Raw genomic sequence first — 22,149 nt, forward strand, 5'->3', positions numbered from 1 at the left:
CATTCAGAAACGCTGAGTTTCTATGCAGATACGCGAATTTATCTTGACTGTTGGGGGCTTAATAGCTTAGAGCCCTTCAGCTTTAATCATATATTTGATTAACTATGTACCTACTGTCCTGATAGTCAACTAAAGTTAAATAGCGTTGTTAACCTGTGTTGTTTCAATGAAGCTCCACTTTCACATGTGATTGTATTAGACAAGATAGGGATAGACTATTGTCTTCACTTGCTATGGGAAGTCATATAAGTAAATAGGTACACTTTTCTAAACAAAACGACAGCCATCAAGTAGTTTTTTAACGAGCCTTATTTTGTAACTCTAGCGCATTGTCGGTAATGAGGTTTGTGCCTTTAATTTAGATACTTACTCAGAGAGAAACTGGCCCGAGAGAGTAGGACTCGACTAAAAGCTATGAAACCCTAAAAATAATTTGAAATGGAAACAAGGTTTACTTCCTATTGTAAGCCTGTATCATGGTGAAAAGTATACACTTACACCAACCCTACAATCGAAAAGCAAAAAAAACAGTGTGTGTCACAAGAACCATGATGCCCAGTGATAATTCTTTATTAGAACTGCAAAACTCAGTGCCTACTTATAATTTTTCAGGAATTAGGTATTATGCGGGATACAAAAAATAATATGTTCTATCCGGAACTTTTAGAATCTAGACTTTGAATAGCAAAAGACATTACTAATTTCCTCATGGCGAAAAACAAAAACAAAAGTTGATTAGAATGACGAGTTATGTGACCCCCTTTCGGATAAGTATTGCTACCTAAGAATTGGCGTAATGGTCATTAGCATTAGCGGTGCGCGTGCGTTCAATGAGTCACTGGTTATTGTTACAAGTCGGAAGGGGTTATGCAACGGCTGTTTCGACCGTATGAGGTCCTTTGACGTCACAATGATTCAGAGGAGAGTGAAAGTGGAGCGTTGTGCGCGGGCGCCCGCCGCCGGTTTGGCATGCGCGAGATTGCGAAACTCTGGATTGACTGAATACTTAACCTTTCCTACTAATATTGGATATAAAGGTTTGCTGGTAGAAATAACTTTTTGGCATCAAGCCAAGTTAAATAAAGTATGTTCATAATATAAGTAATATTATAAACGCGAAAACCTGTTGGATGGATTAATATTTTTTACTGTTTCACAGAAAATAGCTGGAGCATTTTTTTGAACTTTTGTATGTATGAAGCTGGTTGATACTACGCTGAGCCCACGGGTTGTCCATAAATTTCCCGTAGTTCTCATCTGTCTCTGCATCAGTCCCCAAGTCCCCACAGAGTGCAGCAGTGCAGGACCCGCCGCCGCCGCCGCGGGGCCCACACCTCACTTTCACTGCCTGCAATCCGCTCAAACCATTGTTCAGTATTTACTACTTAATGCCACTTCTATGTCGCTTCTAGATCGTATCCGGCTGATAATACGGTCGTTGCCTCTAAAGGTCTCGCCACACACGTAGATTATAATTTGTTTATAATTAGGTGGATATTAGTTCTTACTTACATCGTTTTTGCCAACAGTTAAATACTCACCTACCTATCTGTTAGGTAGACATTTAACTTTTTTTAAATAATAAATGATACATTGAATAAAATAGTAATTAAGTACCTAACTTCCAAAATGGAAATGTTATTGCAAAGACTAAAAATTGTTATTCTAATATCTAACATATACATGATTTTTTATTCAGCTATAGGTACTAATTACAATTATTGTGATGCCTAGCGACTTAAATCATATATTATTTTTGTCTTGATAACTCCAACTCAAGAATTAGTGTGGACAACTCTTAATAGTTACGTAACGCTCTAGGGCTATAATTAAAGTAAAAGCAAATTTTCGTCGTAGCTATAAAATTTATGGCTTCACATGTTTAATGAATCTGTTATGAGGAAAATTATAACAGACTCGGGAGGTAAAAGAAAGTGCATAAAAGTTTAGCACTTTGTAATATTCATACCATGAAATTATTTATGTACATAAAGAAATTACTTATATTTACTTAACTGTGGCACTTTGTATTGTAAATTTGAGCTAAGTAAGTAGGTATATTTATAGATGCCTTGCACAGTTTTATTATCTACTATTTAGACAAAACACACAGTACCCATATATTTTAATACAATTTATTAACTTTCATTTTTACAAACTGGTGGTTTAGTAACATTTGCATAAACTTGGTTATTTTAGTTAAGTAATTAATTGTTTTATGTCACTGATATGCCTGATAAGCTGATAACATCTCATAGGGTGTTAGTTTTGATGTACCCTAACCCTGCTTGACCGCTTGGCTGTAGTTGTACGGGCGGATGACACTGGCCTTCCCCTGGCTGTCGTAGAAGTTGACGAGTTGCTTCACGGAGCCGGGGCCGGGGGTGGGGCGCGCGGGCAGAGGGGGGAACGGCTCCGAGGGACGCGCTGGAGACACCTTCGGCTGGACTGGCACTGGCGCTGGCGTAGCCAACACTGCTGGCTTCACTGGCACTGGCGTCGCTACCACTGCTGGCTTAACTGGCGCTGGCGTAGCCACCACTGCTGGCTTCACCGGCGTTGGGTTAACCTTGGGTGCTGGAGTCACAGCTGGTACAGGGGCTGGTTTCACTGCTGGGTTGACCGCTGGTACTGATGCTGGCTTCACTGCAGGGTTGGCTGGTCTCGGCCCCCCTCCAGCCTCCATGTTGATGAAGTCAATGTTGGCATGCTTGCTTAGAGGTTGTAACGACTTCCTTGGGTAACCTGGATTAATAAAAAAAAGCTTACTATAGAGTAGGTGTCAATGTTAATTATTTTAATAATTAGTTATGTGGTTATGTGGCCGTTTTGGTCGCAATTTTTTATTGATTAGAAACTTGAGCCCGGTTATCAGGCACTCAATAACATAACGAACAACCATAGCGAATTATGTGAAAATCTGCGTAGTTCTACTTACATTGAACGTGCGCGAGCGCAACCAATAGCATCAGCAGACGCGCGTCCATTTTGATTTGTTCCGTCCTGTCAACAAATGACGATCACTTCACACGACTCACTGGCGGAATATTATTTTGGCAAGCTTATGTTTGTAACTGGAGGGCGATTGTGTATCTGGCGGTGATGGCCACAGGACTGGTTGTGCTCACGTTGGCGACCTCTGCCGGTGACCTCATCGAAGATAAGGTGTGTTTAATAACGCGACGGTTGGCGGAGTTATTTGTTTGTGATGTTTGGTTTGATTTGAATTGAAAATTAATCTTCTTTTTAGTAACTAAGTAACTGTACATATACCATCTACTTAGGTTAAAAGTCAGATGTAGGTATTAAAGCTGGTATTAGGTACATACGTACACCTACCTATGATCTACCTACTTTTATAATTTATTTCGTCAATCAAGTCCCCATTTTGCATAACCCTATTTATGGTTACCAGATATGAACAATTGTTTATGAAGCAGACGAATTAGAGATGCCACGAATATTCGGCAAGTATTCGGTATTCGGCCTATTCGGCCAGTTTTTTCAGTATTCGGTATTCGGCCGAATAGTAAGTAGTATTCGGCCGAATACCGAATACTTAAAAAAAGTAGCAAATACTCGTATCTTACAAGAGGGAATAAAAAAAACAATTTAATCGAAACATTGAACTATCAAACAATCATTAACACGTTCACGGACAATTGATGGTTGGAAAATATTTTGATATGACACCTAAAAATCCCATACATTTTATCGTTCCGCCTTGAAACGTATTGCCGTATCTCAACATATTTTATGTACGTAATGTGACAGTTACGGCCATAGACGGTATCGTCTACAAGCGGTCCGCCACATCATGCATATCATATCCAACAATGCGTATAGTGACAACTACGGCTACAGGCGGCAGCCGCCAGTTTTTTTCAAGGACCGCATCATTTTCAAATAGGTTTGGACGTTTTTCAGATACAAAGTTCCACTTTTAGCATGCTATTTACAATAAATAAAGCTGATATAGTAAGATTAAACAAAGGGGTTCATCGAGAAAAGCTAAAATTTTCTAGTTCCTCATTACAGTTATATCTTCGCTTTTCTATGTTCCATTTAAGTAATTGTAGTATTTGAATCGAATAGGTAGGTATCCTATATGCAAAACAGTATAATATTTATCGATTTATTATTAATTTACCTCGTATTTTGCCACAAAAATTACCAGACTACCACCCGTTCTACACAACATTTCCGCCACGCGCGCGCCGTGACACTAACTTCTGGAAGGTTATTTTTATTTGTAACGGTTACGGCGACAGGCGGTATGTCACTATAAAGTTCACTTATGTGTGTGCAAAAGAAACCCCGACAAGTTCTTTGTTATGACACCTAGAAACAAATGAATTAGCACAATACGACACTAAATCATGCATCTCCTGTTAAGAATACGGAAATGATACGGCTGTTGACGGTTCGTCCGTTTCAATCAATAGAAGTTGGACGGCCACAGGCGCGTAGTCATATTACAAGGATACTTAATTACGGCCCTCGACGGATTGTCCGTGAACGTGTTAATTGCGAAAACCTGAATACAACATCAGTATTTTTTATATTTAAAATAATTAAAGGCAAATTGTGTTGAATAAAGACAAGTTCATCGGCATTTGTTCGTAAGAGACGATTGCGCTTTTCTTCATAAAATGTACAATACTGAGACACAGGTATTTTTTTTACAAAATATATAAGGTTTGGCTACTGATTCGAGTTGGTTGACCACCATTTGTACGGATCTGCCGTAAGATTAAGAAGAACTCTCTTTAAATAAAACTTCAACTTATTGAATTATACCGGATCACCCGCCGAATATTCGGTGGCCGAATATTCGGTATTCGGCTGAGAGCGCCGGCCGAATATTCGGTATTCGGTATTCGGCCAAATCACTATTCGTGGCAACACTAAGACGAATGAACGTAGGCGAACAATAACTCGAGAACTTGCATAAATGTACGTGAGACTGCAAGGCATCCGGCGCGCGTATGTAAATAGACATTACTGCATTCATCCAGCAAATAGACCATGCCCTCTACTATTGTAATCACGGCCTGTTCCACCGCGATTTCTACACTTCATACGAGACCGCCAACTTACATTGATAGGAACTAATAACATGCTCCTCACAGTTAGGAAAATTATACCTCTATGCCTTCAGTAACCCGACAACTTAACCACGACGACTACCTACTAATTACTCTGATATTATTTAAAGTAAATCAACCTTTACTCTATGATTAACAGCGGAACTAGTCCAGTCATTAGATTGATCGAATAATCATCTTTCATATAAGGTAATGACGGCACACGGCGCGACATACCAACATCGCAATGTTAACATCAATTATATCTATGGTCATTATGTATTCTCAGCGATTACTGGCCCGTTCGTGCCACGGCGGCCGCTGCTGGTCCATCGCTGATGATGCATTAAACATAAGTAAAATACGATTTTCCCAAGTCGTATGTGTGCGGGATGCACGCGACACGCGCATTGCGCGCGCGCGCTCAGCTGCGACGCAGGTTCCAGTGTCTCACTACTTACTAACTTTCTTCTATTGAAACCGACCGAATGACACCTGCATTAGACAAAGCGGATGTTACAGGTATCAGCTACATCGACTCGACATACTAATTGATCCGTAACATAACTCCGAGGCAATGTTATTCGTTTTTTTAAGATAACATTTTCCTTAATATAAGACTTGTTGATTTGACCTAACTTTATGATTATAATTATATCTATTGATGTACAAAACACGTACTAGGTAGCGGCGAGTGTTGGCATTATTCATAGGTAGCACTTGAAGGCCACGTTTGTTTACCAAGGTGCTAGACACATTGCCATTGCTCATTCAGGGCAGTCGCGTACTGTATAAACTGGAAATCTGTGTCTCAAGTTTAAACGATCACACTGTATATACCCGATCTGGGAGCGCATGACGTCAGCGCATAGAGGTCGGGCCGTATCGCTGGCACGAGACAGAGTTCATTAGAGCGTCGCAATCGCGGCACAAACACCGCGCTGGACACATCATCATGAAGGCCTACTGGATCGTACTGGTGCTGTGCGCGACGGCGGCGCGGGGGGACGACCTGGCGCACGCCGCCGGGCAGATCTTCAACCAGATCCTGCCCAACCTGATCGGCAACCAGGTGACGGGAGGCAACAAGGACCCGACCACCAACACGCTCAACCAGATCGGCACGGTGGTCGGCGGCGTCGTCGACTACGCCAAGAAGAAGGGCTATGAAGACATGCTGAAGCAGATCAAGGAGTCCACCACCGACGAGGACCTGCTGAAGCTCAGCGAGGAGATGTTCAACGCGGACGTCAACAACGCGCTCGCCTACATCCAGGTCAACGTGCAAGGGAAAACCAGTCCTATGTCCAAGAACGACGAGGCCTCTTCCAAGTAAGTGTCTTCGTTCCTTAAAGCCGACATCCTTTAGCGAGCTATACTGTATTCGATGGTAAATAAGTTGCTTGTTTTGTTTTTTAGCCTCTTGAACGTGCCCGAAAATGTGTGGAATGGACCTACAATCAAACCGTTTGTGGCGCTGTTCGATAACTACCATAAGAACGTGATTCGCCCGGAGTTCCAGACACCCACTGTAAGTAATACGTGGTAATACTAGTACCTAGACATGTGTCGACTATTAAGGTAAATTGTTATTTAATTGCGTTCGTTCGTTCTCAGGAAGAGTCGGAACAGACGACGTTCATCAACACGATCCTGGCCACGGGCCCGATCAGAAGTCTCATGTCCTTCTTCGTAAACAAAGGTAAGCGTTTACATCCTCGTTGTAGGCGATGACATCAACACACCTTTTTATGAACATCGCACATACATACGAGTACTTTTCCTTAACGTACCTAGTACCTACGTTGATTACATTAGCTGGCGAGATGTGCCCAATCGCGAAAAAAATACGTGCTAGTCATGTACTTAGTAGACACACAGAGGTATGTAAGTACCTATAGGCAAATGTCTCTTGAACGGATACAAATCTAGCTCATACAAAAGTCGGTATGATGCTAAAATGGCATATTATAAATAATATTGATCTTAAATGATAATAAATAACCATTTCAGTAATTTAACTTTTAAAAAAAGCGAACTTTTTAAAGTTAGGTTTTTATTTAGTTGACGGTGGATTAAACAGTTAATTTGCTGTTAGGTATACCTATACCTATTTTTTTACGAAGCCAACATAACCTTACCCTGTCCCTCACCCCCCCTGCCCGCAGGCCTCACCCAGCTGAACGAGTACCCCGAGCAAGTGGAACTGCTGCGCAAGCTGTGGTTCACGAAGTACGCGCGCCACTGGACCGGCCTCTGCAAGTGCAGCTGCGCTTTTGAAAACGTCTTCATGGCGGAACTCAAGTCTAACACTGTGCTGGGTGAGTCGATGTGTTTTTTGTTTCGTCTCGTGTCATCATCTACAGGGTGTTGCAAAATTGTTATACTAAGCCGAAACCTACATATGCAGCATGGTATATCTAAGCCCGAAACTGAAATCAGAATTTGGAAATTCGCGAAAAAAAATAATATTTTCCATAGTAAAAAGTCACGTAACCAACAAAGTTTCTATGGAAAATGAATTTTTTTTTTCGAGAATTTTCAAATTCTGATTTCCGTTTCAGGCTTAGATAGGTATACCATGCTGCACATGTAGGTTTCGGCTTAGTATACCCTTTTTGCAACACCCTGTATATGTAGAAGCAGTATTAGTCGTCCATTGTTGGACATATAGGCCAGTCCCTTTCAGTTTCCCTCTGGCCAGATTAGGTAGATACAGTCAAATTCATTATAAAATCAAGTTTATTAGGTAGTTAGCAAGACTTTGTGTATATAGGTACCTATATACATACTCGTATTATACTTGTCTCACTGTATGAATATGCGGTTTGTTTATGAGTCTGAAAGAAAATCTACAGGGTGTTGCAAAAAGGGTATACTAAGCCGAAACCTACATGTGCAGCATGGTATATCTAAGCCTGAAACTGAAATCAGAATTGGAAAATTAGCGATTTTTTTTTTAATTTTCCATAGAAACTTTGTTGGTCACGTGACTTTTTACTATGGGAAAATATAATTTTTTTTCGCGAATTTCTAAATTCTGATTTCCGATTCGGGCTTAGATATACCATGCTGCACATGTAGGTTTCGGCTTAGTATACCAATTTTGCAAAACCCTGTATAGCTCCTACCTACAAGGTACTTACATGTTTGAAGAGTTAGATTGTGAATGAACAATGCTGAGTGTTTTTTTACAGGTCTACACAGCTGGTTGTTCTTCGCCAAGCGAGAGCTGGACCACAAGGCCAACTATTTGGGTTACATCGATAAATTGGACCTGGGAGGAGTAAGTATTTACCTAATACTTAGGTACTTATATTTTAACTCGTATGGTACCTATGTTATTATGACCCAAGTTATAAATAAGCATACAAATATTTACCTAATGAGTTAACTACTTCTACTTACCATATAGGTGATATAGGTAACTATATGAAGTGACTCAGTTATTAGATAAACTTACCTAGCTACTTAAATAAAGCTTTCTGCATAGGTACAGTTGGTAAGCTATCATCAGTGCTCAACCAGTAAAAACCAAGTACCCGCCTAAGTACTGTGGTAAAATTAAATCCAAATCTCTAAAACCTTCATCCTCCTTACAGAAAGGCCTAATCCTCAAGCAGCACTCGGTCCTCAGCGAAACAAAAGACGCTCCCGAGATCACGATGTTCGTGGGCACATCGCCCGAGCTGGAGACAGCTCTGTACACCTTGTGCTACCTCGCCAGGCCTGACCAGCTGTGCAAGCTGAGGGCTCCTAATAATGTAGCTTTTAGCATACAGACCAAGACCATCAGGGCTGATAACCTGCCTGTCATTGATACGGCGTCGCCGGTTTTCTAATCAGTGAATTGTGTTAGAATTAGGCCCGGTTTCGCAATACTCTGTTAGATAATAACAAGGGATGAGTTCATCAATTATACGTCATCTTCATATTAAATTCTTGACAGTTGTGTCAAAGTCAACAACTAATCCCTGGTTATGATCTAACCGAGTATGATCAAACTGGGCCTTAGAATACAGCTTATTTAAGTGACTATTATCCTATGTAGCGTGAAACGCCTGCGTATAAATACAAATAGTTTGTTGAGTTAGAAGATTTTGTACAAATTTCTAGGCGCTTGGATGCCTAGCGATGTGTTGGACCACACTATAAGCTGTCGCAATCCACATTCAGTTCCAGATCCAGTACAAATAGGTATTTGTACTGAAAAAATATTTAAAAGTTAATTTTATTATCTACATGTACCTACCTACATAAATACATAATTTATTGTATTTTTTTAATAAAACCTTGTTTTATTTGAGGTAATGTTTTCCGAATAAGGTCAAAAGAAAACAAAAAAGATCATTTCTAGTAAAATTTATTATAACAAAACTGACAATAAAATTAACAAAAAATAACGATTTTGCAATATTCCCTGGTAACAAACGGCACCTAATAATTAATACACAAGTATATAACTAGATACTTAGTTAAGTGTACCTTAATTCTTGATTTAATGTTTATGATTTATTGTCGATCCGATGGCACAATAAGAGGTTATCAATACGATAACCGTAACTTTAATAATGATAACTATGGGACAACGAAAAAGAACCTTATGTGCATACAATTAGATAGTATTGAGATTCAAAAAATTCTGTTCTTCATATCATAATACTCGTAGCAGCACTAACTTACATGTGCGATTAAATAATTGGATATAACAAATTTCATTTAAGTATAGCTACATTTACAAAGTTCTTTTTCCAAAAGACATAATTCAAGCTGGGCTAGCTCAAGATTTTTCCAATTGATAGCATTTTTTATGTTCTACGAGTACCTAGGTATTTTCACAACAGTTTTTGAAATATACACCTGTTGTACAACCACAAAATAGTTTAGCTAAACATCTGTTTATCCCGTATCTAGTTTAATAGAAGTTGAGATGTGGCAAATAGCGTGATAAACCACCGTTAAACATGGTTTACATTTTTATGTCAAAAACATTAATTTACGTTGAACACTTTGCACCTATTATAGATAATGGAATACTCTTTATTAACTAATCACGAAACATAATCTCCATTAATTAATTAAATGGCAAGATTATAATATCCATTGACGGTATTAATAGACTGAGTGTTCTTACAAATACGTTACACAGAAATAGTGTAATATATTTACGCACATGACTCGTTATTTCGTAAATAAAAGACCTATAATGATTTTATGAACACGCATGTACTAAATATAATTATATAAAATTTCAATTTATCTGCCAGTAAATTATTTAAAAATGTTTGTTTAGTAGGTATAGTAAAATTTACTGTCTCTTACAGTAACTAAAATTGACTTACAAGATATGTTACTTAAAATCATTTTAATAACATAAAACTTCTTCGAAATAAATGTACTTATAAGTACAATATATAAAAAGAATATAATAATTTAATTCAATATAATGGAGTTAGTAACAATGAACATTCAACCTAAATACTGCTGACTAGAAACCGTTCGAGTAACCAAAATTAGTATCAGCCTAATATTTTTTCTATACTTTAACAAACCTTTGTCTTTGACACATAGAACATCTTACGAGCAATATTTTTACACAAAAAATACTGTGTATTTTACATGATCTTACAAATTACGATTGGGGAGGAAAAAATGCTAGCAACATTATGTACATAAATGTCAATAACTTAGCTTAGAATCTAAACATAACGTTATACTATACGAAGTAGGATCCGTACTCGTGAGGCATGACACCTCGTCGTGGGTAGAAGGTATGTGTGGTGGAGTATCTGAGCAGATGTTTTATATTCGAGGTGTAGATATCAGCGAACCGGAACAGTCGCCGCGAGAAGTAGGTGGGGTTGTGGTACGTTCGGAACACACTACCGAACTGAGGGTTGAACACCGCCTTGATTTCGTTCCTGGAACCATCACAACAACTCCTACAAATGTTCGCATGAAACAATGTATTTACAGGGTTAGTATGCAGTATTTACAAGCTTAAAGAATATAATTGCTGCAGGTGGAGGTACAGAAAAGATAACTCTGCTTTCTTCGTTGCCGCTGCCTGCTGTTCCTTAGTAGAAATTCTTATACCTACATGCAATACAGGATATATGAAAGCTCGAATATTCATGCAAAGTTGCAAAGAAAACCAAACGTAATAAAGTTACGAGCCATACCCAGAGATATTTACATCATTCGCTTTGGAAATTTGCGACAGCAGCTTTTGTAGGTATGAACCTTCGACCATTTACAACCAAGGTATGAACCTTATCACACAAACATTTTTGACAATGATTGCAATCATTGGATTAGGAATGCATGCATTCAAGGTGCATAGACCCTTCTAAAACTCCCTTGACTCAAGTAGTCCCTCATAATTTCCCTTACGTCAATGAACCCCTTCTTAAACTCATCCTTCCCATATTATAATATATTTACCTCAAGTAGTCCCTCCATATACACCCTACCTCAACTAGTCCGTCCTTATCTCCTTAACTCAAGTAGCAGTCTGAGTAGTCTCTCCTACTACATCCTCTCACCTCAACAAGTCCCTCTTACTTACCGCTTTTCTCAACCAGTCAAAAAACTCTTACAAGCCTCTCTTTAAACTCAATACATAAACTAGTCCCTGGTTAGCCCCTCACATCAACTAGCCCCAACTTACCCCTTACCTCAACTAGTCCCTCCTTACCTCAAGTAGTCCCTCTCGGCCATCCACTGCGCGAGCACCTCCAGCTCCTCGGGCCGCTTGTAGTCCTGGTGGTCCTCGATCAGCTGCGTCAACATCTGCAGCCAGTTGGCATTCTCTTTGAACGAATGCATGTTGAGTGTATTGATCTCGTGCTGTGAAATAAGTGATAATTAATATTCAGGTAAATAAAATAGTTTTGAAGGGGTTGAATTAATATAAGAATCACTTGGGTAAACGTTTTCTTCTTGGAGACCAAGCACTGGTAAGCGTCACGTGGATACGTAGTTCCAACCCACTGTTGGGCGCTCCTTAAAATTATTTGCTGCGTTGAGCTGACATCCGAAGCGGTCTCCAGTCGCAGAACCGTTTGCTAGGCCGCGCGGAGTAGACATACGATATGCGAAAACAATAGATAACATAACAGCTCTGCGATACAGCTAAGGCCCTAGGGACCGATAGCAATCGAACCTCTCCATAGTGGAGATCGACATAGTCATTGCGTGTATTCTACAGAGCACCATGCCACACATTTAGGTACACATACCGTAAGTTCGTTGATGATGGCGCCGGTCCGAAAGCCGTGCTCGAGTGTGACGTCGGCGAGGTCGCTGTAGGGGGTCGCCGAAGTACAGCACCTGGTGCCCCGACCAGCCCGTCAGGGAGAGAGCTACTACAGGAGCCTCCTCGAGTGACGCATCACCTGTTCCTTACATACGGCCGGCGCAGCGCACACTGCGTAGTCAGCTATACAGACCCTTATCTGATTCGCCAATTCTTTCACCACGGTGACAAACCCGAGTCTATAGCATCGAAGTAGAAAAAAAGGCGGAAGGAAGCTCGCTAACTAAAAACTGAAGCACCCTAAGTAAGTCGATTTCATGGTTACGATGACCCCGACACACACATTCACACTCAAAGTAAGTCAGCCCGCCGCCGCGCGCCAATCACGTCGCACCTACGCACCCACACATTCTCATGTCGCGGCCATTGTTGTTCCTCTTTTTTTAGTTAGCGAGATTCCTTCCGCCTTTTTTTTCTACTTCGATGGTTTATAGCTCTAGTATTTATCACTGTGCTTAACAACAAGACGTATGCTTGAATATTAAACGGTGTTTCTAGAACACATACCGTGAGTTCGTTGATGATGGCGCCGGTCCGCCAGCCGTGCTCGAGTGTGACGTCGGCGAGGTCGCTGTAGGGGTGGTCGCCGAAGTACAGCACCTGCTGCCCCGACCAGCCCGTCAGGGAGACAGGAGCCTCCTCGAGTGACGCATCACCTGTTCCTTACATACGCCCGGCACACTCTAGGCAGTCAGCGACAGACGCTTAGCTGACTGGCCAATCCTTTCACCGTGGTAACAAATCCTAATCTCCACGTCTAGTGTTCTTCTAGTGTTGTTCACCGACACTCTAATAAGAAGCATCTGCTTTAATGGAGAGGAAAACACAAAGCTAATTCCAGATGTCGCCACTGTCGAGTAGGCCCGAATCCCCAGTTCTGTCACCAGTTTTTGTCCCCAACAATGTAATTGGTTAGAACCTGAAAGGCCTACTCGATAGTGCTGCCAAAGTTTCGCTTGGTTTTCTTCCCCATTCTATACAGAGCACAATAAACACATACTGTAAGTTCGTTGATGATGGCGCCGGTCCGCCAGCCGTGCTCGAGTGTGACGTCGGCGAGGTCGCTGTAGGGGTGGTCGCCGAAGTACAGCACCTGGTGCCCAGACCAGCCCGTCAGGTCTTGCAGTTGCTTCACTGTGCCCTGGGGAAGGGATACAGGGTGAGTGGTTAGGGTGAGAGATTCAAAATCTGGTGCAGGACTGGATGTAAACGGATTAAGGGTCTATATTCCTACTAGCGTAGCTAGCCGCTTGACTTAGCTGGAGAGAGGCCAAAAATACAGCCGAAGATAGGCGAAAGTGGCGGACGTTAGTAGAGACTCTCTGCACCTCTGGGGTGCCTTAGAACTACAACATAAATACATACAACTATACATTCCTACACATTGCATCATTATAGCCCTAATTATTCGAGTTTTTTTCATAAGTATGTTTCACGTAGCTTGTCAAATGTATAGTTATTTGTCTATTTACTAAGCTATACTTGGTTTATTTCTTTTAGCCAACAGCAGAAGCATCGGCGAAGCTAGTATTGAAAATATTATAGTGCCGCCGTTTCCCCATCTTTCGTGAACTGTAGTATACAGTAAGTATATTTTCGTATTTCTTACCTCATAATAAATAATCCCTTTCTCCAGCGACGTAACCTTCTCCCAGATGTGCGTGTTGGCGTTTTTATCAAACACCCGTATGGGGCGGGACACCTCCGTGAAGAACTTGGGCTTGTTGGCGTTGACTATGACCACGTCGAAGAAGTCGCGCCAGTCGTGGCCCACCAGCATGTCCATGCCTGCGTTACTGCGAACAAATTATAGGAAAGTTTATAGACTGGTGACGCGGCTCTGCTTCGCCTCAAAATGTGCACTTGGGAATTCGTGAATAAAAATTATCTTATGTTTTTGTCCTGCTGGTTTTTAGCTACCTCTCTCTAGGTAAATTTTCGGCCAAATCGGTTCAGCCGTTCTTGAGTTTCAAATAGTGTTACTCATCAGATAGTTTTATGTAGTCCTACCTATTGTCATATATTGAGGGACTGCCATGGAGCATATTTGCTTGATCTGCACGGGATTTACGGGACTATGTATTTTTCCATAAAATACGCAAAATATACCTACTCGCCAACGGCACAAAATTGCCAGCCATGTTTATTTTTATCAACTTGGCGCCAAGTGCATTACACTAATTTTAAAACAACTGCGCTGCGACCACTCACGTGAGTTTAAAATGTATATCGTGCAAAACGTGTGGCTCGCTTCCAACTCTATTATCTACCCATTCGAGATATTGTCGTATGCATACAAGCATTTTGTTTATCATAACAGCGACGACGCGACGGCTGAGCAATGATTAGCATCGAACGACTACAGAGTTACAGCATTTAATCGTACCTACATACCTTCATGAGTAGGTACCTACACACAGATGGAGTGACCGTATGTACAAATGATCCCAGCACTCTCCGAAAACAGCTGACAATCAGCGGAATAGGATCATTTTCTCTTCTCAATTTTCATATGAGAGGGCTAGGGCCGAATGTACTCTTACAGTGTAAACCGCTTTAGGTGCCTCCACTTTATTCTTCCTTACTTCCCTCTCCTCTTTCTTCCATACGAAATAAAAATATTACTATTTGGGCAGACTTTGACTGCTTCTGACTAAGGTCACTACTACAGTAAGCTTCAACTGGCACACTTACACGAAATGGAAGGGGCTGTTGGTGACGAGGAACAGTTTCTTCTGGTTGTCCTGCAGCATCTGGAAATAGTTCCTGAGCTCGGGGTTGGGCCGGATGTACTCCTGCACGTTTTGAGCCACTACTTTGTGCATTATCGGGTGACTGGATTGCACTGAGTTCTGGAAATTAGTTGTTGAGTGTTAAGTGAAGTTTTGCGGCTTTTGCGTATTGGGAAATTTTAAATACATATGTACATACTCGTATGTTTTGAGGTAGATAAGGCTTGCTTTCATCTTATGGGAGATTTTCCAATCACTATAGTTAGATATAGCGACCGCCATAAATTATATCAAAATTGGTCGAGACGATTTTATTACAAACATGTGTATGACTACACTCAAAATATTTCTCCTGTATAATATTAGGTAGATAAGATAGCTTTGTTTTGACTAGCTGTTATCACTATCTGATATATGCATAATACAGTCGTTCGGCAGACAAATTAAGGGACCCTCTTTATATGAGGCAAGATTGATCGAATGATAAAGTGGTGATTAATAGATAGACTTATAAATGGTCCAACAAAACTAGGTGTGAAAGGTACTCCATTTCACATAGGTAATCACATATTAAGTAGTAGTAGTAAGTAGTTACCGACTAACAACTAGGTGTTTTTACAACACTTTAGCATCAGTCTTCCACTTGAAGGACAAAATCATCTAAAAAATTATGCCCTAACTAATACTCTTTGTCTTCAGCTTTGCCTATACTGTCACAAATCTTCGTTACTTCCACTACGGATGGCCTATTATTACCTTGACATCGAGGAACAGTATCTCCGGGTGGTAGTCGATATGGTTCCGGATGAAGTACTCGGCCACGTTGCACAGCAGGCCCATCTCCGGCACAGAGAACAGGTCCGCCAGGTGTACCATCTTCGCGCGACTTGACTGGAAACAACGAGAAAAGAGGTCACCTGTAACACTTACTTATGGATGTAATAAAAGATTGAGTATTGAGGTCAGAATAACCATTGCAGAAGTCCACTTGAAAACAGGTGTGGTGAGTATACTTCTGTAGGATTATCATAGGCTGATAATCATAACTTTGATGCCCAAAACAACTTTTTGGTTCACACAATAGATGTATAGATAGTAGCTTGCTTCCTAAAATATTTCTGGACATTTTTAACGTATTCTGTCTAGTGTTCCAATGGGATAAATTATAAAAGACTATGAGGTCGTCTTTGTAAAATATCTCCACAAAATAATACCTAGTGCATACGGTGAAATAACGAGAGCGCTAAATTGTACCGATAACTTATAAGCACGTTCGTGGTTGATAAAACTAATAACTTAACGATATCGCTACAATGTATGCGGTATAAGGTTTAAAACAATACTTTGCTTTTGACCGTTAATTCTTATACCACAACTTACACCTACTAAAAAGTAAGTAGTACTAGAACATATTTAAAAAGACTAACTAAAAAATATATCTGCCGATAAAACAATTCTTACTGTTTGAAATAACCGCGGTAGGGAAGTGTTTATGGTTTGACTGTGACAAAACTAGGAGCAGCATTTGTTTGTATCCGTATTACCATCTGCCAGTAGATGGCCAGTAGTACGACGCAAAAGAGCGACGCAGTGCTCACGATAAACTGAATGATTGCAACAAGTGCCAATCATTACTTATACAAACTGGTTTAATGTAAGGACTAGGTCGGTACACAGTTAGTAACTAGAGTATACCGGAAGTTTCAGTGGCCTAAGATGAAATCTGAGGTTCCTATTTTATACTTGTTCACGAGTATTGCCTTATATTTTTTTTTTTTTTTTTTATAATCTTTATTATTTATAGGGACTTTTGTACACTATGTAGTGACGATGACAGTCCCATCGTGACTATTATACTAACATTTACAAATAATTAATAATTCAATTTACATTAATAAAGAATATAACATTCTAGCTGCTCCCGAAGTGGGTTCAGCCAGAATATTATGAAACACACCAACATCAGTAACGTTCAGCTGCAAAGTTTGAATAATCATATTTCTTTTGGGTGCGTAACGGACACATTCCAGTAGTAAGTGGTATAAATCTTCTTTGCCACATACCTCACAATTGGGAGAGTTAACCTTTCTCATTAAAAAGGCAAATTTGTTAGATGGTATATGGCCAGAACGCATCCTATGAGCTACAATTATTTGTTTTCTACCCAATCTAGCACACAAGAACCATGGGATACGAGGAGGCTCGCTCTGAATGCTTTTATACCAAATGCCTTTCGTTGTAGATCTTTCATCAAAGTATTCGCGCCATTTAATGAAATTTTTTAACTTGTATTTACCCAAGACTTCTGAGTAATTGGGCTGAACATTCAATGGAAAACCTTCAACTAAAGCTCTTTTTGCGAGATGGTCAGCCTCCTATTGCCTTATATTATACCTAACTATGTAATTATAGGATTATTAAGTCACATAGGTACAACTGCATACCTGCAACCTGCAGACAGGTTCAATGGTGCAAACTATTGCAACATTAGAAATGTCGCGGATTGACGTTCTTCAAAGAATAACAAAATCGAAATAAGTAGGTACCATTGTTTTTTTTAGGACGAACGTGAGAAGTGTTTAAATGTAGACAGGTTTTATTTTTGGTCGATGTCTAAATTATACAATTCAGGCCATGTTGTCTTGTAGCAATAAATGAAATGAATGCCAAGAATTCTTAATCTACACGTACGTAGGTATTCCATACAAAAGGTTACTTTAATTAGTCAAGCTCGTATATTATATTTACTATATTATGTTACTATTTACTATGTTATGTTAGAGCGATGAGTTTAATATACCTTGAGTTGTGGTCTAGTCTAGAGTTTAGGTAGACTAATGTAGATATAATTATACTAAAATCTTGCGGTCGTGCTAACCGGTTTTCTACTGTCAACATTATTATTTTTTTAAATTAAATTAGATTTCCTACTAAGGAAGATCTAAACAAATGCTGGCCGATTACTTAGATTATTTAGGAATCAAATAATACAGGTTTTTGCGTACTGTGCCCACTGATAATCCTGATAAACGATTGCATAAAGTTTGCTAAACAAAGCTACGACAACAAGCATAGGTAACCATTATTTACACAGATGTAAGAGTTTACGAGTTATAAGATGAGCAATGATAATGTTTTACCTACAAACACTAACACTCATGGGTGCACATAGTCGTTTAGCAAGACATACGTTTTTGTTATAGGAGTTCAAGATCTCATCAAGCTTTATTTGATAGCCAGCCACATGATATTTTGTTTACTGAACATGTTTAATGAGTACATTATCATTAATAGACTGGGGATGTAAACGCATGTCATGCCACATGTTGAATGAATATAGTGTTGAAGTAAACAAACATTCACTATCATAAATTCTAGATAGCAAACAGTAATTCTAAATGTATGAAGATAATATCTTACTGACTGATATTGCTTAACAACAATAATTATGTACATTAAAATTAAGTATATTTAAGTCTCACAAAAATCCTGAACATATCAATACTGATAGTTTTATTAGTTAGTAACTTTAGTTAGGACGGATTGTTCTTTCATCCATATAAATATTATAAAACGAAAAAAAAAAATCTAACACATACCAGCACCAAAATTATTTACCAATAACTTTTATGTGACTACTGAAAGATCAGCCTTTATTGGAATAATTTTAAACACCTTACTCTCTTACTTTACATACCTTATGTGCTCTGTTATCCCCCTCAACGTAAGCAATGGGTATTATCCTATTCTTATACAGCTTAAGCACTTCATCACTGGGCACCTGCGTGAGGCCTCGGTACACCGCCCCAAACTGTATTTGTAAGAATGAGTCTAGTTTCAGAAGTAACCCTTTCTCTATGTCATAGTGAAGACCGCGGACTGCAAAGTTCGGCTTGTACTCCAACTTGAGGATTTCTGGAGGATACTGTAAATACAAATATAACACAGGTTTATTTATATGTATGTATATTAGACCAGTTAAATACATAGACAATGGAAAAAAAACTATGAAGTATCTACACATTTAAGCAGAAGGCTTTAATTCAGTCTTTGCAGTTTTACTCTGATGTAAGTAAAGATGTTTAAATAGAAAGAACACTATTGGTGATGGGCACTTTTTCTAGTGAGTGTGAGTGGGTAAGTAACACTAAAGGGTGTTTGGATCAATTTCTCTTACATTATATTTCTCCAGAAGAATCTCTCTTCCAAGATTATAGAGGAGGTGTTCCAGAGAGGGCTTGTAGTGGGCCAGAGTGTAGTCGTAGTCAAACCCATAAACATTCACTTCCGAGAGGTCCAGCTCGTTGCAGGCAAACACCCCTGTGGGGTTCACGTCTTGAGGTAGTTTTTTTGCTGGAAGAAAAATATACTTATGTATAAATCTAGAACTACAAAAAGTTTTTGTAACATTTGTGAATACAGAATAAATGACTTCAGTCCAATCCCATCCCCTTTAGACTTGATAAGGATTTTTTATTGATTATAATAACATAAAAGTGCGATAAATACTTACAACGACATTTTAATTTCGTCCTGCAGTAAGCTTCTTTCAACAAATCACGGGAAGAAAATGCCCTGAAGAGGGAAACTCCAATCTTCTTAGCATTTCCATTTGTTAAGCTTATACAGCTTATTTTATTAATTCCCACTACTAGCTTACACACACTCATTTTATTTATTAATTATTGTAACCAGCATAAATACGGACGCAGTTAACCTATAAAATCAATACTCAGTTTAACAGAAACAAAACAATAAACACTGACAATTGGAATCCACTAGGGAAAGGTTTGAAAGTCGTAATAACGATTTAGGGGAAAACAATTATTTTTAAAATGAATTCTATAAAAAGACAATTGAGAGTCGTTGCATAATTTTTAACAAATTATAATCAATTTTTAACAACTCACACCATAACACAGTCACCGTCACTGACACACACATTGTGCACACATTCAAATAAACTTGACACTTTATTGAATGAATGACATGAAGAACAGCTGATGTTTCATAGACTATCTAGAATGAACGAAACTTTTAAAATATAGGGACAGAACGTATCGGATAAAAAAAATGCCGTGGTCATTACTAGCGCCATCTATATGATTTAGTTATTTGCCCCCGTCATGTAACGAATGACCTTAAAAATGAAAATAAAAAAATAGGTAAGTACCTATTTATTAAATTAAATCCTAACTAATATTATAAATGCGAAAGTAACTGTGTCTGCCTTTTACTCTTTCAAGCTAAAACTACTGAACGGATTTGAATGAAATTTGGTACACATATGGTTTAGATTAGACCCTAAGAAAGAACAAAGGCCACTTTTTATCCCGGAATTCCCACGGGAAAACTTTTTACAATACAATACACTTTATTTGCACCAAGAACAAAAAATACAAAAAAAAAACAGTACAAAGAGGCGGCCTTATTGCTTATAGCAATCTCTACCAGACAACCTTTGGATGGAAGTGAGTGAGTTTTTAAGGCGAAGCGAAGCTCGCGGGAACAGCTTGTTTAATATAAATACTATTGATGTAACGAATATTCGCATTCGCATTCACGAATATTCGCACATTTTTGGATATTCGCATTCGCATTCGCAAAATTTTGTGCGAATATCTTGCGAGTACTTATTTAAAAAAATATTTTAAAATAATGGTAGGTTAACCAAATCAAAATGCATTCGTCTATAACCTTTTGTTACAAGTTACCCTCTTAATCTCATTACCAGTCTTACTTTATCATTTGGTATTTATTTTTTTATTTTTTTGGACAATAAAACTTTAGAAATAGTTAATACAAGGTGGGCCAAAAGTAATCACCCTATTGGAAGTTTCTCTCATTTGTACAAATGGCCGCCAATTTCAAATTTGTTTTGATATTGGTGGACTAGACAAATGCAGAATACAAATTCAGAAGACATGGTGTGATATACTCATTCCTCACTCCCCAAGATCGCGGAATAATTGTGTATACTTATTCAGTTTTAGGAACGCCTTTTTTTGTTTTAAAATTTTGTTAAATCGCGTTAGTTTTTCAAAATCGCCCGTTTGAGACGGTTTTTGAGGCTTTTTTTGAAGACCCGTGTTTATGTGAATAAGCCCGTGTCTCTGGAAGCCGTTAAAAGACGAGTGCGAGAATCTCTCGCCCGAAGTTCTCGCTGGAGTGATGAGAAATGCCATACAAGGAGCCCGTATGGCAATCAATTGTGACGGCGCCCATTTTGCCGATATCATCTTCTAGACGTTACCACCAATAAAATTGTAAAGGTTGAAATAAACATAATCAAAAAACAGAATACAAATTTTTCATAAAAAAAAATGAGAGCCAAACAACATCGGATGACTTTTATTGGTCCACCTTGTAGTTTCATAAGACCTAAACATACACTCATGTGCAAAGAAATAGTTCCACTTAAAAAATACAGACACCAAATAGCCCCTATTTTTTTAAACATTTAATAGAAAATTTTAATAAAGTATTAACGTTTTTAGTTGGTAATATTCTGATTCGTCGTTAAATGAACTTAAAAATTGCAGAAGTCGCCAATAAGTATTTTTTTGCGTTTAGGAGTAATTTGGTGTTTTTTTAATGGATCTTTTTTTTGCCCGTGAGTGTAAATAAACAAACAAAAAGCGTCATATTTTGACAGTATAGTGTCAGAGCAAGACAGCCATACATTTAAATGTTTCGTGTAAATCGTCCTCTGAAACTGCACACAGTCACAATGTGTCGTAACTGTTACGAGAATAAATAAAGTTTTTTTTTTAAATGTGTCTAGTATTTTTTAGTCTGATTCGGAATGCGCCTAGACCGGAACGTACCTCGTTCAGTACGAGACTGCCACCAAATAATGCCAAATTTGAACACAAACTGAATATTCGCATTCGCATTCGCGAATGTCAATTTCAGATATTCGCATTCGCATTCGCGAATGTCCAAAAACACACATTCGTTACATCACTAATAAATACCTATTAAGAAAGATTATAAATTGCAGCATTTGGTA

At 38.9% G+C, this 22,149-nt stretch overlaps 3 protein-coding genes across 6 annotated transcripts; 1 reads left to right on the top strand and 2 right to left on the bottom strand.

Annotated features, from left to right (window-relative positions):
* Positions 1-2,119: 2,119 nt before the first annotated feature.
* LOC105392290 (vegetative cell wall protein gp1) lies at positions 2,120-3,159 on the bottom strand. The gene is made up of 2 exons (XM_011563896.3): positions 2,939-3,159; positions 2,120-2,745 (listed from the first exon to the last, which is right to left on the bottom strand). Exons 1-2 carry the CDS (start codon positions 2,985-2,987, stop codon positions 2,279-2,281), a joined length of 516 nt encoding a protein of 171 aa, XP_011562198.3. The 5' UTR covers positions 2,988-3,159; the 3' UTR covers positions 2,120-2,278.
* A 2,647-nt stretch (positions 3,160-5,806) lies between these two features.
* LOC105392301 (endoribonuclease CG2145) lies at positions 5,807-9,378 on the top strand. The gene is made up of 6 exons (XM_011563907.3): positions 5,807-6,419; positions 6,507-6,618; positions 6,705-6,789; positions 7,256-7,408; positions 8,285-8,373; positions 8,690-9,378. The coding sequence occupies exons 1-6, from the start codon at positions 6,043-6,045 to the stop codon at positions 8,927-8,929; spliced, it is 1,056 nt and encodes a 351-aa protein (XP_011562209.3). The 5' UTR covers positions 5,807-6,042; the 3' UTR covers positions 8,930-9,378.
* Positions 9,379-9,436: 58 nt separating this feature from the next.
* Positions 9,437-20,195, bottom strand: LOC105392311 (5'-nucleotidase domain-containing protein 3). Of its 4 annotated transcripts, XM_048633143.1 has the most exons (11): positions 20,048-20,195; positions 19,651-19,854; positions 19,315-19,490; positions 18,835-19,062; positions 15,894-16,028; positions 15,100-15,257; positions 14,015-14,201; positions 13,512-13,546; positions 12,913-13,018; positions 11,785-11,936; positions 9,437-11,029 (listed from the first exon to the last, which is right to left on the bottom strand). In XM_048633143.1, exons 2-11 carry the CDS (start codon positions 19,805-19,807, stop codon positions 10,804-10,806), a joined length of 1,560 nt encoding a protein of 519 aa, XP_048489100.1. In that variant the 5' UTR covers positions 19,808-19,854; positions 20,048-20,195; the 3' UTR covers positions 9,437-10,803. The 4 variants fall into 4 exon arrangements, with proteins under 4 accessions (XP_048489100.1, XP_048489101.1, XP_048489102.1 ...); XM_048633144.1 differs by having other exon boundaries at positions 12,913-13,005; positions 13,499-13,546; positions 19,651-20,095; XM_048633145.1 differs by having other exon boundaries at positions 9,437-11,008; positions 19,651-20,093.
* Positions 20,196-22,149: the final 1,954 nt, after the last annotated feature.

Source organism: Plutella xylostella, chromosome 5, assembly GCF_932276165.1.
Source record: "Plutella xylostella chromosome 5, ilPluXylo3.1, whole genome shotgun sequence".
In the NCBI taxonomy this organism is placed as follows: Eukaryota; Metazoa; Arthropoda; class Insecta; order Lepidoptera; family Plutellidae; genus Plutella; species Plutella xylostella.

Excerpts from the sequence above, each read along its gene's own strand:
- LOC105392290 (XM_011563896.3), bottom strand. The coding sequence starts at position 2,987 with ATGGACGCGCGTCTGCTGATGCTATTGGTTGCGCTCGCGCACGTTCAA. Across the intron at positions 2,746-2,938 it reads TGCGCTCGCGCACGTTCAAT|GTTACCCAAGGAAGTCGTTA; the intron begins GTAAGTAGAACT and ends TTATTAATCCAG.
- LOC105392301 (XM_011563907.3), top strand. The coding sequence starts at position 6,043 with ATGAAGGCCTACTGGATCGTACTGGTGCTGTGCGCGACGGCGGCGCGG. Across the intron at positions 6,790-7,255 it reads GTCCTTCTTCGTAAACAAAG|GCCTCACCCAGCTGAACGAG; the intron begins GTAAGCGTTTAC and ends CCCTGCCCGCAG. Across the intron at positions 7,409-8,284 it reads CAAGTCTAACACTGTGCTGG|GTCTACACAGCTGGTTGTTC; the intron begins GTGAGTCGATGT and ends GTTTTTTTACAG.
- LOC105392311 (XM_048633143.1), bottom strand. The coding sequence starts at position 19,807 with ATGAGTGTGTGTAAGCTAGTAGTGGGAATTAATAAAATAAGCTGTATA. Across the intron at positions 16,029-18,834 it reads GGGATAACAGAGCACATAAG|TCAAGTCGCGCGAAGATGGT; the intron begins GTATGTAAAGTA and ends CGTTGTTTCCAG. Across the intron at positions 14,202-15,099 it reads AACAGCCCCTTCCATTTCGT|TAACGCAGGCATGGACATGC; the intron begins GTAAGTGTGCCA and ends ATTTGTTCGCAG.